Source organism: Panthera pardus, unplaced genomic scaffold, assembly GCF_024362965.1.
Source record: "Panthera pardus isolate Hobbes unplaced genomic scaffold, ASM2436296v1 HiC_scaffold_4, whole genome shotgun sequence".
Lineage (NCBI taxonomy): Eukaryota > Metazoa > Chordata > Mammalia > Carnivora > Felidae > Panthera > Panthera pardus.
In genome coordinates this window covers 17118104-17133423 of record NW_026526969.1, presented here as the reverse complement: position 1 = coordinate 17133423, position 15320 = coordinate 17118104, and the positions used below count along the sequence as shown (strand labels likewise).

The following is a 15320-nucleotide window of genomic DNA, read 5'->3' as shown; positions in this document are numbered from 1 at the left end:
AATGCCGACAACAGCAAGCATTTGCCAAGATGTAACGCAGTATTGGTGGTGGGAATTCAGAATGACAGAGGGCTTTGGACACAGTGTGGCAATTTCTTATGAATTAGGCAGACACGCACACATGTGACCTAGCAACCCCACTCGCAGAGGCACATTCACACAAGGACGTGTGAGCTGGGAATGTGTTTCATGCCACTAAATCACACACGTAACAAACGGCCAACATAATATGCACATGTACCACAAAAACAAATGTTTAAAAAAACTTTAAGGATTTGTTCAAGAACGTTCGCTCATACTGGCATTGTTCACAACAGCCCAAATCAGGAGATACTCTGAAGTGTACTGACAGGTAAAAGGATAAACGAATTGGGGTCTATGTGCGCAAAGGAACGGGGCTCGGGAACAGGAGAGACGGTTATGGTGTGCGCCCCGGCCAGTCTCACGTACGTCCTGCCAGGTGAAAAAACCAACAACGCAAAGGACCATCTTGCGTGACTCAATTTACAGGAAGTTCTGGAGAGGCAAAAGTAACCTTATAGTGACAGGAAGCAGACCCTCGGGGGCCGGGGGCCGGGGGCTGGAGGCTGGACTCCCAAGGGCCATGGCAGAATGTGTAGGCAAAGTGGAAACGTTCCCTACGCCAAATAAGGCAGTGGTTATGTAGGTATGCGCGCTGGTCAACTCCTTGAACTATACACTTGAAATGGGTACATCTCATCACACGTACATTAGATCTCAATAAACTTTATTTAAAAAAATGATAAACCCACAGGATAGGACCTGTATGGAGTTTAGGTTAACAGGCCCTTTGACCGCCAGGGGCTGAACTACCCTACGAGATGGGTCTGAACACTGACCAGAGCTGGATGCCGAGGGCACAGATGTTCTGGAACAGGGACAGCCCGCTAGCTCCTAGTGCCTGCCCTTCTACAGGCCAGGGTCTGCCACTGTGGGCCCAAGTAAGTCTGTCGCTGGGGAAAGAAGGCAGGGGCTGCCTGGGGAAGGACAGAAAAGGAAGCAGAAGTTACCTAATCAATTTCAAAATGCCTTTCTAGGCTACATGCTGGCTTTCAGGAGGGCTCTGGGCCACTTTGTGGACCGGTTTCCGTGAAAGAGCTTTTCCTTAATGCCTTAAAACCCACAGCAGAGCAAACCAAAGCAAAAGCTTTCATAAACAGCAAGCACCCCTTGTGCACAAAACTTGGCAAAATAAAGAACGCTTACAAAAAATACAAAAATTACTCATAAGCCCAAAATTCAGAGATAACACACCATAATGTTTTTTCATATTTCATTGCCCAATTCTTTCATTTGACACACATTTATACACTATGTAATTAGACATACTTTGCCCACTTAACAAGATATCAAAGATTTCCTCATTTCATTGAATATTCACTGGTCATTCCTCCAAACAAACATTGTTTGTTTTGTTTATGTGTGTGTGAGAGAGAGAGAGAGAGAGAGAGAGAGAGAAGGGAGGCAGGCAAAGGGAGACAAAGAATCCCAAACAGGCTCCACGCTCAGTGCAGAGCCCGACACGGGGCTGGATCTCACAACCCTGGGATCAAGACCTGAGCCAAAATCAGGAGTCAGACACTCAACTGACTGAGCCACCCAGGCACCCCAAACCAGCATTTTTCTTTCTTTCTTTCTTTTTTTAAAAATAAACAAATATATATATATATATATTTTTTTTTTCTTGTTTATTTATTTGGGGAGGGGGGCAAGAGAGAAAGAGAGAAGATCCAAAGTGGGCTCTGTGCTGACCTGAGAAAGCCTGATGCAGGGCTTGAACTCACAAACCATGAAATCATGACCTGAGCCAAAGTCAGACACTTAACCAAGTGAGCCACCCAGGCGCCCCCAAACCAGCGTGTTTTTTTGTTTTGTTTTTTTTTTATTTTTTTCAATGTTTATTTATTTTTGAGACAGAGAGAGACAGAGCATGAATGGGGGAGGGCCAGAGAGAGAGGGAGACACAGAATCGGAAGCAGGCTCCAGGCTCTGAGCCATCAGCCCAGAGCCTGATGCGGGGCTCGAACTCACAAACCGCGAGATCGTGACCTGAGCTGAAGTCGGATGCTCAACCGACTGAGCCACCCAGGTGCCCCCCAAGCCAGCGTTTTTAAAGGCTATGTAATATCTCACTCTATGAATATACCATATATCTACTGCTGGACCGTTAGAAAAAAAAAAAAGAAAAAAAAAAGCCTTGACTTTCTTTAGTTGTGTCCCCTATTATCCCTCAGGAAAGATTCCTAATTACTTAGGTCAAAAGGGAAGGCTCTTTAAGGCTCTGGATAACACATGTTGCTGACTCCCTTACAGCACAAAATACATACCCCGGCACATTTTTAACGTTGAGTGTCACCAGATTTTCTCTGTAATATACTTACACAATTACTTTGCAATATACTTACGTAATTTTAAAGTTAAACATCTCAGGGCGCCTGGGTGGCTCCGTCGGTTAAGCGTCTGACTTCGGCTCAAGTCATGATCTCACAGTTCGTGAGTTCAAGCCCCACAATGGGCTCTGTGCTGACAGCTCAGAGCCTGGAGCCTGCTTCGGATTCTGTGTCTCCCTCTCCCTCTGCTCCTAACCCACTCGGGCTTTGTCTCGCTGTCTCTCTCTCTCTCTCTCTCAAATATAAAAGAAACAATTAAAAAAAAATAAAGCTCAACTTCTTTCCATGCATTGGTTTTCGTTAGAATCCCACCTCTGACAACTGTGTGTGGCCCTGGCCAAGCGACTTAAAATGAGGGAGATCCTCTTACTGATGATACTGCCACCAAGTTGTTGTCACTTATCCAGGAACCTGCTCCCTGCCAGCCCCAGTGACCACGAGAGCTGTAAGTGTGCACACGCACCCAGGACCTCTGGCTCCCGCGGGAGAGCCACGTCACACACGAGCGCGGCAGCCTCCGCACGGTGACGCGAAGCCACGTGCCATCCCTCGGCTGAAATCTGTGCTCAGGGACAGAGCTGGTCCCTGTCCAAACAGCATCTATAAGGAAACCAGACTCCGCTCCCGACGTCTTCCGGCACTCTGAAGACTGCCGACATCAGACCCAGGAAGGACGAAACCACCCTGTTCCTTCCGTCGCTCAAGGCCGTACACAGTGTTGGCAAGTCCGGATACTGTCACCGAACCCACTAGCCGTCCCCCGAGCGAGGTGTTGCACAGACCTGATGACCAGGGGCTCACCCGAGCTCGGCCTGGGTGACGGGCACCGCTGCCCAGGAAGACCCAGGTCGGCGATGACCCAGCTCCTGACTGTCCGTACTCTGATGCTTTCCAAGATCCGCAAAGTGTCTGCCTGTGGCCAGCACTCGGGCCTTCTTCCGTTCTCTGTTCTTGCTGAGAGATGCCGGCACGTTCTCTTCCAGGAGGCTGGCCTCCTGACACCAGGCCCTCTGCATTCCTTCCTGGTTAGACCACTCCTGACCTTCCCTCCCTCCTCGCGATCCCGAAGCCCTGTCTTTCTGAGCACCGGCCGCTCACCCTGCACAAATCACTTCCCAAATCGCCTCCCCCTCACGCATTCCAGCCAAAGGGCCGTACCCCTCTGGACATAAACGCCTAGCACCATGAAGGGCCAAAGCTTGTCTGGCGGTACCCCACCGTCCCGCTCGTGTCCTGGGGTCCCCACCACATCCGTCAGTGCCAGGCTTACCCGGTCACCTCTGTTCCCCTGGCCCCCCTCTACCCTCCGAAGGACACACATCCACAGTCGATGAGGTACCCAGCGCTCCAGTCTTGGCAGGAGACAACTGCACGCTGTGGACACTTCACTGCTTCTCCCTCACTACCAGGACCACGTGAGCACAGTCACAACAAGCAAGCCTCGGGTGTCCCCTGGCTCAAAGTGCAAGTTCATTTTGTTCACTTGTATTTACTCTCACTCCCAAAAGACTTAAGGGGCCCACTTTCCCACCCTAAGGGCGACCCAATACACCCAGCCTTGGCGCAGTCGGCCCCCTTCCGGGTCTCTGACACCTGCACTCACAGTCCCAGCCTCCTTCCCCTGAATGCCCAGGGCAGTAAACCCAGCCTCACGGGCCACCTTGTTCCAAGCCAGGGTGCTGGACACTGAGACCTTACTCCATTTTCTCCAAATGCCTGATGGCGACGCCCTGACCCGTGTGGCCCCGGGACCCACCAACACCCACACTAGGTGCTGCCCACTGCCGGGGGCCCGGCTGAAACTCCACCCTCTCCCTTCTCCTCCTCACTGGCCACGGGCCCCAGACTAGGTATGTGGTCAACTTTCCAGGGACCGGCAAATTCGCACCTTACCAGTTACGAAAGGAAGTGACGTGGCTGAAAGACCCTTCCTGCCTGCGTCCTTTGCTCCCTGTTGCGGTCTCCTCCCTGAAACACACTTCGGTTTAGTTCATCATCCAAGCCACACGCTTGTTGGCGGGGACAATGACATTACGTGTACCCAACACGACAGGGCAATGTCACTGAGACACCTGTTCTGTTATCCGCTCGAGCTTATGGAAACTGCTGCAGGTTGGAGGGAAAAAAAAACCTGAAAATTTAAAATATTCTATGGGGTGCCTGGGTGGCTCAGTCGGTTGAGTGTCCAACTTTGGCTCAGGTCATGATCTCACAGTTCGTGGGTCCAAGCCCCACAACAGGCTCTGTACTGACAGCTCAGAGCCTGGAGCCTGCTTCTGACTCTGTGTCTCCCTCTCTCTCTGCCCCTCCCCTGCTCACTCTCTGTCTCTGTCTCTCTCTCTCAAAAAATAAACAATTTTAAAGGAAGTAAAATATTCTACCTACCCACTTTAAGAAAATTTAGGCAAGGCCATGCCAGTTCAAATTACAAATCAGCCTAGTCAGCTTGTCCGGAAGCAGAAACAGAACGTTGCCCCTCTCAGCTTGCCACCCTGTCCGGCTGGGGTAGGCCGATCTCTACATCACACACAGCGTAGGTGAGCGCCTCTGGCAAAGGGACAGGTAAGAAACCCAGCCCCGCACAGATGAGTCGCATACACTGGAAACTGGTGGTTTGCTGCCCTGGTTAGCCACTGACCCTGGGAGCTGCTGGGGCTCTGCTCCGCTGGTCACAGCTAGGAGAGAGGCAGGCAGGGCAGGAGCAATGCAGTGAAGGCAGAACAAATAGGCCTCAATGACTGGGCCCACGTCCCAGAGCAGCGGGGGAGGCAGCTCCAGGACCAGGGAGGGCACGTGGTGAGAAGAGGGCACCCACACCCATCAGCACCAGGTGCCCAGCAGCCACACTCCGGCCGACAAAGCCTGGAGAGAAGTGTCACCCAGGAACTCGGCAACCAGCTGCTCAGGGCCCAGGAGAAGGGGGTCGGGCAGCCAGCGCCTAGGGAGACAATGGGTGCCAGGCCCCGTGCTGCCTGTGACAGCTGCAGAGTCTCGGCTTGTCTGAGTTTTAGCTCCTCATCTGCAAAACGGGACGATGGTGGTGCTTCCGTCACAGGGTGGTGGATAGGACGAGATGACAGAGAGCCAAGGGGGAGCCCAGCACTGTGACCGTGCCGGGCACACCTCACACTCAGGGCCGACGCCCCTCTTGGAACCTGGCATCTGACAGAAGAAAGGTAAAGCCTAGTAAATCGCCCGGAAAACGGACAGAACCCAGACACAAGCACCAACCACACACAGAGAAAGAAAAGAGACTACGAGGGGTTGTGCGGTGGCCCAGAGACAACAGCAAGTTTCTGTCAACACAGACACGCTGCACACGGGCCGCTTGTCCATTCAGGACACGCAGCAGTTGATGCCTCCCGGGTAGACATCTCACTCCAACGCTGGGGACAAAGCAGCGGATGACGCGCCACAGGCATACCGTCCGGGACCCGTCCCGGCTCAGGAAAACAGCACGGCCGTTCCCCTGGGTTGGCGCTGAGGACACACACCAACTTCCAGCCAGGCGGGAAGAGATGTTCAGAACCGTCCGAGGAAGCACCGTGGAGCTGGGGGAACGGTGAGCTCCAGCCTAGCCAGCGGGTGGCTGGCAGGGGCTGTGGCCGACGCTCGGGACCGCCCCCCCCACGGGCACGGCAAGCACTGTTCGCTCCCACAGACATCAGCAACCAGCAGGCCCCAGAAGCTCACGCAGACGTCACGCTTGCCTGGCTCCGTCTACACCCGTCACAAACGCCCCACTCCTCCTGCTGACCCGCCAGCCACTCCCGAGGCGCAAAGTGCACCCAGCAGCTCCCAGCCACACCGACCGCGGGAGAAGCAGACAGGCCGGGATGGATTCGTGTCCGCTAGGGAGGCTTTCAGAACGTGGGCCTATCGACCACAGGGCACTTGCTCGTCAGCCCTCGAGCCTCACGGTGAAGACCTGTGGGCGCCAAGACGTTCGCTGCCCTCAGAAAGGTGGCAGCGGGCCCGTGCACCCACAGCAAGGGCGTCCCTGGGCTCCGGGGGCGGCCAGCCCACACCCCCAGGGCAGACGCAGAGCCGGGGTGCACTCGGGAGTAGAAGTTGCTCATGAAACACCCGCACCTCCTTCCAGCCAGCTCTCACAACCAAGACCCCTTGACACGTTGGTTCCGGACCGTAACGTCCCGGCAGGTAGCCCGGCTGGACCTCTGGGCAGAGCACGCCTCTCCCCCAGAGACGGCGCCTGCCTCCTCTACAACCACTGCTGCGTATCTAGGGGAGACAGAGACCTCCTGCAGGGAACGGTTCCAGACCACGGAGACCTGCACGCACAGAGCACAGCGGCCCGGCCAGAGAGCAAGAGCCTGCTGCGGGCTCCCTGGGGCACAGGCACAGTGTCGCACACGGCTGTCCCCGCTTTGGGTGCCAGCACGAGGAAGGCCACCTGGATGACTCCCGTGTCTGCAAAGCCGAGAAGAACGACGCGCACTCACATACCTGCCTCAAGAACAAGCTAGGCGAGACTTGGATGCAGGTGAGGAATCAGGTCGGCCCAAGGAAGGGACTTTGATCACCCGTCCTCCACGAAGTGGGGATTTCCCTGCCATGGGGTATCCGCTCCTGGTCACAGGAACCATGCACGTTCAGGCAGAACACAAAGAAACCGGGAGAGACGCTGAAGGCTTTCAACGGTGAATGGGAAAAAGAAATGCACGTATATCCCTTGCAAGAGAATCAAAAATACAACAATTCCCAGGGAGCCTGGGTGGCTCAGTTGGTCAAGCTTCGTCCAGCTTCGGCTCAGGTCAGGATCTCGAAGTTCGTGAATTCAAGCCCCACATCAGGCTCTCTGTTGTCAGCACCGAGCCCGCTTCGGATCCTGTCCGTTCTGCCCCCCCCACCCCGCTCATTCTCTCCCTCAAAAATAAACACTAAAAAAAAATCCCTGAACGTTATTAACTCTTCCAAAAAGCGAATTTAGGTTCTCACGGAAACCCGAGAACCAGCTGCTCCAGAGCTCCCCAAACCCTCAAGAGTCTCCCTTAAGCAGCCTTCAGAGAAGAAAGAGGCGCTCTCGGAACCACCAACTTCACTCTGCGAAAGAGCACTGGCCCCCGGGGTCCGTGAGCTGATGCCCTGACCACAAACACCCGCTCCCCTGCTGCACACGTCTTAACCCTGAGGACGCTACGCAGAGGCTGGCGCTTCGTATTTTCTACTCGATGGGAATTGTGAGTGTGCCCTGGCCCTAACTGCACATGCGGCCTTTCCAAGGGTGGGCTTTCCTCACCACTTCTGGAAGACGGCCCTCCCCCTGGCCCAGCTCCCTGGCCTCAGGCAGGTCGCCATGCTCTACTCAATACTGGCCCTACTTCAGTCAACGTGCCACAGGAACTAGGGCAGCCACCGCCACCACCCGACAGAGGGGACAGGAGGCGGGACCCCTCTCTCCGACTCGTGGCTCTGTGTGCCCTGAGTGCTCACTGCACCCGACTGGAGTAGCTGCCGGCAGGCTGAGCTAGGCCTCAAAAGCACATACCCAGGTTCCAGAAAAACGCTGCTGCCCCTGATGAAGCCGGGGCCCCTCGCGCTCTTGTAAACGCGCACCACCGGCCTCCGGGGAGCGCGGCTCCCCCTGGAAAGGCAGCCAACCGCTCACTGTCAGGAAAGACAGCTCTGACCGTCACTGCGAAGCGACCGTCGAGGTGGCAGGAGCCCATGACGGGGCACGCTAAGGCCCCAGTAGGGCCCCTCCCTCACCCACAACACACCCAGGGCTGCTCCCTTCTTGCCCTTCGAGGGACCTCCTCTGAGAAGGGCTGAGAACACATGCTCTGGGAGGCGAGGCGGCGGCTGCCTACCACCGAGGCCGTCCCAGCAGGAAGGGCGTGCAGCCGGTCCAGGTGATCCAACAACCTTGACAAGTCCTAAAACGAAAGGTTGGGAAAAACAGCGTCCACGCCGCCAGCCGCCTGTAGGCGAGCAATTTAGCAAACAGCAAACGCTCAGAGCAGTCTGACAGGACCGACCAGAGTCCAAGAAACAAAGCAACAAAGGGCGTGGAGAACAAAGACCTGAAGAGGTAAAATTAGATAAAACTACTTGCGGGAGCACAGAGGTCCTTGCAAAACCTGGGTGCTGACGTTCCGAAGCGGCTCTCCTGGTTCCTCTAAAGGGACCCCAAGTCCACGTGGCTTGGGACGGGCCCCAGCACAGAGGGGGCACCGGCCCCACCGCTGCACTTGGCCGTCTTAACTGCCTTCGCAGGGGACGCGTATGTGCTGCGTATTTCAGCCGCGCGCAGCCACTAGCGTTGAGAGCGGGGCATGTCCTTCCAGCACCGGCGCCGGTTCCCGGGGCGCAGCCGCGGGGTCACGGGAGCGGCCCGGCCACCCCTGGCACACCTGCTCACGGGCTGTGCGCCGCACAGAAGCCCCCGCACCTACATCCTGGCCCCCACTTTCACAGCCCCTCTCAGGGCACTGCCGGCCCCGCGGGGGCCCGCAGCCACCAGGCCGCTCGCCGCCAAGTCGCGGCCGGCCGTCTAGCGCGCAGCCCCCACGAAGGCCTCAGGCCGATGAGCAAAGTGCCAAGCCGCCGAGAGCTCCGGCTCCGGCTGCCGCGGCGCCGCCGGGGGCCTCCTCCGGGGAAGAAAGAGGAGGCGGGGACGCAGGCCCGCTCCCCGCCGGCGCGGGGTCGGTCCGGGCGCCGTGGACGCGAGAAGGCAGGCCCCCGCGACTGCCGGCCGGGCTGGCCGGGCGGGCCCGGAGCGCGGCCTTACCGTTGCTATAGGCGTACGGAGACTCGGCCGCGCCGTCCTGCAGGCTCTCCAGGATCTCGCCCTTGCCCACGTCGCTGTCGCCCACCAGCAGGAACTTGAGCAGGTAGTCGTAGCTCTTGACCGGGCTGCCCTGCGTCCCCATCCTCTCACGCGCGCGCGGGCCGCGCCCGCATGCCCACGGCGCCGGCCGCGGGAGCACGGCGGGGAGGAGGCCTCGGAACGACCTGCGGGCCGGAGCGCGGGTGAGTGGGGCCGGCCGGCGAGGCCCGGGCCGCGCCCGCTCCTCCGCCCCCGCCGCTTGCACCTGCACCACCACCGCCGCCGCGGCCGCCACCACCCGCCCGCCTCACCTCAACGCTGCCGCCGCCCCGCCGCTTCCCGCACGGAGACTAGCTGCCTCGCCGCCCCGCCCCCGGACCGAGCACTGCCATTGGCTGTCGCCCCGCCCGCCCGCCCAGGCCCATTGGCCCCTGCGCAAGTCCGTCACGGTCGCCGGCCCCCCCCCCCACCGTTTCCCACACAGCACCAAGAAGCCTCCTGTCGCCCCACCTCCACGCCATCCTCATTGGTCGCCCGCCGGCATTTTCTCATCGCCATTGGCCCATACGCACGTCCGTCACGACTGTCCGCCCCCACCGTTCCCCACGCAGCGTTGCGAAGATGCTGACCGTCTTGCCTGGTCGCCGTCGCCGTTGGCTACTCACCTCCGTATTTCCCGGAACCTCTGGTTTGCCGGCACGTCCGTCAGCACCTCTACCGCCCCCGTCGCTTCCCGCAGAGCACCTCCCGGGGAGGTGACTCCCGGGGAGTCAACAGCAATCCCGTTCTCTGCCCTCGCAACACCTCGGCCCTCGCCCGCCCCCTCCCCGTCGCCATTGGCCACCGCTGCCTATCCTCCCAGAGCCACTGGTCCGCCCACACGTCGATCACGGCCCCTCTAAGCCCGCCCCGCTCACCCCGTGCTTTCCTCCCTTCCCTACATGCTCACCAATCAGGAGCTTGGGACTCCAGATTGTTTGCATACGCCCCCTTCCCACAAGCGGGAGCAGGATGGTGGCCGTCCCCGGGGGTCAGGTGACGCGGCTGGGTCCCGGAGGACTTAAGCCTCTAACAAGTTGCGGTCGCTACTCCCGCAGAGACCTCAGCGAGGGCAGACAGCCCCCCTGGAACTGTGCTCTCGGGAGCCGCCCTCCCCGCGTTGGGGCGGGGCCCGGGCGTGGCGGGACGAGTCCGGCCAATCGGCGCTCAGGGGAGGCCTGGGAGGCGGGACTTCCTCTCCGGTGGGGGTGGGGTCGCCAGAGGCGCTCAGAACCCTCCCGCGAACTGGGGAGGGTAAGGGGCGCCGCGGCCTGGCCCGGTGGTCCTTAGGTCGCGGTGCACGACTGCGAAGGCCCAAAGTTCTCGAAACTCGGCGCCTGGGAGGACGGCAGCACGGGGCCTGCCCCCAGGGTCTCGAGGCAGGAGCCGCGCCGCCCACCAGGTCGTAGCGAGTCAGGCAGGGTGGGGGTCCCAGGAGGAGAGGGGCGTGGCGGTCCGGGGCAGGACTGGGGGGCCTCCAGGAGGAAGTCAGCCCGCAGTTGTTTACAAGAAGAAAGGGTTATTTTTCTTAGTGGGCAAAGAAGTATGCAGAACCTGTGAACACGTGTGAAGACGCATTTTCACTCTGCAAAATGGAAATTAAAGCAAAATAATTCCCCTTCCAGCCATCAGCTTGGCAACAGCGCTTGTGGGCCAGGACGTGGGAAACAGCTCTCTTGAGGGGGTCGGACAGGCTCGTAATTTAGCCTGGAGAAGTCCTCAGAAACGAGGTCAACGGACTTCACTACAACGTTGTAGTCATGTTGAAGGTCCAGAAACATCTAGGACCGCTGTTTGGGAGCTGTTGAATCAACCCCGTTCATGCAGTTCTACAGTGAACGAGATGAGGTGCAAACAACGCTGTCGTGAGAAGAGATGAGAAGAATGCAAATGACAGCATGGTCTATCCAGTGTGATTTCAGTTTATGCTCTTAAAAAGCTGACAACACATTTGATTCCAGGTTTAGGTCTATGAAAGCATAATACGTCCATAGGAAGTGGTCTGGGAAGTATGACAGGATCCTTTCCTCTGGGATTGCGGATCAAGAGTGACTTTCTCTGGGCACTTGGGTAGCTCCAACTCTTGGTCTCCGCTCAGGTCATGATCTCAAGGTTTGTGATTTCGGTCCCGCGATGGGCTCTGTCCTGATGGTGCGGAGCCTGCTGGGGACTCCCATCTCCCTTTCCGCCCTGCACGTGCTCGCTCGCACTCTCTCTCTCTCTGAAAATAAATAAACTTTAAAAAAAGTGGCTTTCTCTTCATTGATAACATTTTTATGAGAACATTATTTACACATGACGCTTAATAATGAGTAGCCCTGGGGCACCTGGGTGGCTCAGTCTGTTAAGCCTCCCACTTTGGCTCGGGTCATGATCTCACAGTTGGTGAGTACGAGCCCCTCGTCAGGCTCCCGGCTGACAGCTCAAAGCCTGGAGCCTGCTTCAGATGCTGTGCCTCCCTCTCTCTCTCTCTGCCCCTCCCCCGCTCATTCTCTTTCTCTCAAAAATAAATAAGCATTTAAAAATTTAATGATAAAAGCACTTTTTTCGCCTTGAATAAAAATCATTGAATTGTGCTCACAGAATGGGTGAATTGTATAATATGTAAAATATGCCTCAGAAAAATTGTTAATAAAAGAATTAGTTGCCAAAGCTGAGCCAAGCACAGCCCTCACCAGAACAGGCGCTGAGTGCTACGTGCAGCGGAGAGGCCACAGAGAGGTAGGGCTCCCTGGAAAGCACATCTGTGCAGAGGGAACAGGCATGTCCCCACAAGGGCCGTCCCCCGGTGTGCTGCGCTGAGGACAGCCCTGCTGGCATGTCCACCCAGGAAGTAAGGAGCTGGTTGCAAGAACTTTCTTCCCATGAGGTCACCGAACCTAGGCCATTCCTCCAGTAGCAGGTGGTTGTCAGGCAGCCGACCCCAGCGTGAATGGCACCACACCAGTGACCTCGTCCCCAAGCTGCAGCAGCCTTTCCCGGGAAGTGTGCCACGGGCAGGCCGCTGAGCATTTTGATGTGGTGCCTGGGGGGCTTCCTGAGGAGCTGGTTCCTCTGCTGGGTGAGTAGCACCTGGGCCTTCCTCACCTGCCTTCAGAGACTCTCCTCTGGTGCTCCTGGTCCTCTGGGGACGCACAGAGCCGGGACACTTGAGGGCAGAGACTGACTAGGGATGGGCAGGGCCACCTGGCTCGTTTGTAACCTGCAAAGGAGCCCTGACGATCCTGCTCGTGCACTTGCTCAGGCCACGCCCTCCTCCTGCGAAATGGCTGTTCCCTGGATGCTGGGTGGCAGCAGATACAGCCTCCGCATTTACAGGAAGGGCACAGCCACCCGCCTCACACAATGCTACAGAAACAGCCAAAGGCAGGGTCTTGTTGGGAGGTGGGGGACCGAGTCCCCAGAGGGGCCAGGGACTGAGTGTTGACTGGCGCAGCACAAGGGAGCTGGCAGGTGTCTGCCCACCCCTGAACCTCGAGCTGGCAGGGCAGGGAGGGTGCTTGGGGGTGACGGGACCGGCCTCTCCCGCAGCGGTCAGTGGCGGCTCTGCCCTGGCGCCGCCCGCTCCCTGCTCGGAAGTACCAAGACCCTCGTTCCGGGACTGGAAGCACTGTGGGGTTGCCACTTTCCTTCTTGGTTTCTGAGGCTGCCTGAAAGGGGTGGTGGGTGAGAACCCACTATCATCCCCTCCCCAGAGATTTTATTTATTTATTTTTAAAATTTTTTCAGAGATTTTAAATCAGAAGCATCCTTCATCCCTCTAGGACTTCCCCCGAAGAGGCTCTGGTGGCTTTAGCTCCACCGCCTGCTCCCCATCACCCAGGACAAACCGAGGAATTGGGCTCCGTATGCAGGCTTTTCAACCGGGCCTTTCCCAGCACAGCCTGTGGAGCAGGTGCTACCGTCCCTGCTTTGTAGGTTGGAGGCCCGTCCGGGGGTGTGATCCTTGGGGGAAGTCTTGGGCGAACTCTCCTCAGGGGCTTCGGGCCCTCCACTGGGTTCCTGCACTGCTCCCAGCCCCTCTGAACTCTTACCTCCCTGCCTCAGACCAAAAAGGCACCATAGGAACCCACAGGGTCTGGGGCAGTAGGGCCCAGACAAGGGCGGGATGGGGGGACGGGGTGGCGGGCGAACTCCCTGGTGTCCGGGAGGCCTTGTGGACAGAGGCGCTGCCTCCCACGCAGATGTGTGCCCTTCTGCAAAGACATCCTGGGGCTAAATGCCAGCTCTCCAGACTGAGGAGGGGACAGGACGGCATCCCTGCTGCCAAGAAGGGCCTCAGGCCAAGAACGAAGCAGTCCAGAGCAGTCCTCTGCTTCCAAGTCCTGGCTCAGCCTTGCTGAGGTGCCCACGCGTTAGGTGGTTAAGGGTGGTTCCCGGCACCCCCCTCTCTCGGGAGACTCAGGAAGCATCTAGTGAAGAACCCCCCCAGGCCCCCCCGCAGGCCTCCACACACGGCTCCCGTCCAGGTGGGGAGTGGTCTGGGATGTCTTTGCCTTCCCCTCCAGGATTCCCACTGCTCTCTATGCTGAACCCCAAGCTCTGCTCTCCAAGAAGGGTCTGGAGTCCCCCCCCCCCCCCCCGGGCAAACAGATCTTGGCTCCAAAGTCCTGTGCCCAGGCTCTCTGGGGGCACCCACAAAAGTTCAATTACTCTGGAACTCCCCCCAGACCAAGGCTGGAGCCAAGGAGAGGCCCCATGAAACCCCACAGCAGGAGGAAGCCGGAAGTCCCCGTGCGCGTCCAGCAACAACCAATGGCGCAGCCGGCGAGCCGGAGGGCGAGGAGGGTGGACACTCACGTGGTCGCAAACATCTCGGCACAAATTACTTATTAAAGAGTAAGTGGCTTTGCGGAGGAGAACCCCTGGCGACCAAGTAGACGTCACCAGGATGGACGGACGCCATGTGCCTCCCAAGGTGACACCCTGGGAAGGACACAGTCGCATGTCCAGGGTCTTCCTGCCAAGAGCCCAGGGGCTGAATCTTCTGGTCAGAATCATCAGATGAGCCCCACAGAGGAACATCCTACGGAGTAACTGTGGTGAAAGGCAGGCAGGCTGGGGGCACCGGAGGCTACAGGGCCCTGGGGAGCGGCACAGCGAGTGTGTGGCAGGGACGGGGTGGGGGGGGGGGGCGGAGGAGTTGGGGGGAGAGGACAGGCTACCGCAGAGGTCACCTGGGGGCACCCAGCAAGGGGCCCGCCCATGCTAATCGACTCCCCTCGCTGTGCTGTGGCTGCAAGGTACACACTGGACGTTTTAGGGGCAAAATTAAGGGCAAGTGACAAATTGTTTGGAAAAAAATACGGCACAAATACAAAACCCGAAGTGGCACAGTGTGAACGATGGGGAGTGTGGGTCAGGGTGCCAGACAGTACTGTGCACTGTGTTTCTGTAAGTTTGAAATATGTCAACACGGGGAGCTTCCAAACACAGAAGGGGCCGGTGCGGAGACACTGTGGGGCTCAGACCTGCCCGCTGTGTGGCCTTCAACTAGTCACCCTCCCTCTCTGAGCTCATCTCCTGACTGATGTGCGTGAGGCCACTGTCTTCCAGCCGTGAGAACCGGAGCGGGAAGTGGTGGCCCTGAATGGAAGGTAAATGTCCACTTCTCGGGGCGACCTGCGATCCAGCCTCAGGGAAGCCGGAGCACAGGGCTCTGCCCCGGTCAGCGTGGCAGAGGTGGTAAGAGACCTGGGGTGAGGACAAGGCCGTGCACAGAAGAAGGCTGTTCTTGGGAGGATGGGAGCAGCCTGGGAGGTGCAGGTAGCATCTCCTGGTGGCTGCAGCGGCTGGAGCGACCGGTGCTGCCCTCAGGAGGTGGGGAGGCAGCCGGCCAGAGGGGGACAGCTGCCAGGCACGCCCCGTCAAGTGGCCACCACCGTCCCATGGGCTGGGCAGAGCCCCGAGAGGAGAGGCGGTGGGTCCCACGTGATCTCGAGTTTTGGCATCTGCCGGCAAGAAAGACGGGTGGTGGAGGCTTTTCTCAGCAGGCTCTGGGGGCCTGGGGACAGACCTGAGCAAACTCCTCGGAGGCTCTGGGCCCTCCACTGGGTTCCCGCACCACTCCCCACCCCTGA

General features: G+C 58.3%; 1 protein-coding gene across 4 annotated transcripts in view; it reads right to left on the bottom strand.

The window, feature by feature from the left end:
• RAB40C (RAB40C, member RAS oncogene family) overlaps positions 1-10331 on the bottom strand; it is a 29283-nt gene extending 18952 nt beyond the window's left edge. Inside the window, exons 1-2 of one of the 4 annotated variants that reach the window (XM_019437324.2) lie at positions 10151-10331; positions 9163-9386 (exon numbers count right to left, since the gene is read on the bottom strand). In XM_019437324.2, coding sequence (XP_019292869.2) covers positions 9163-9304 — 142 coding nt within the window. In that variant the 5' untranslated portion in view covers positions 9305-9386; positions 10151-10331. Of the gene's footprint in view, positions 1-9162; positions 9387-9512; positions 9582-9866; positions 9945-10150 lie in introns of those variants that run through there. The other 3 variants (XM_019437322.2, XM_053894188.1, XM_053894189.1) reach the window with 3 other exon arrangements.
• Between the last annotated feature and the right edge of the window lie 4989 nt (positions 10332-15320).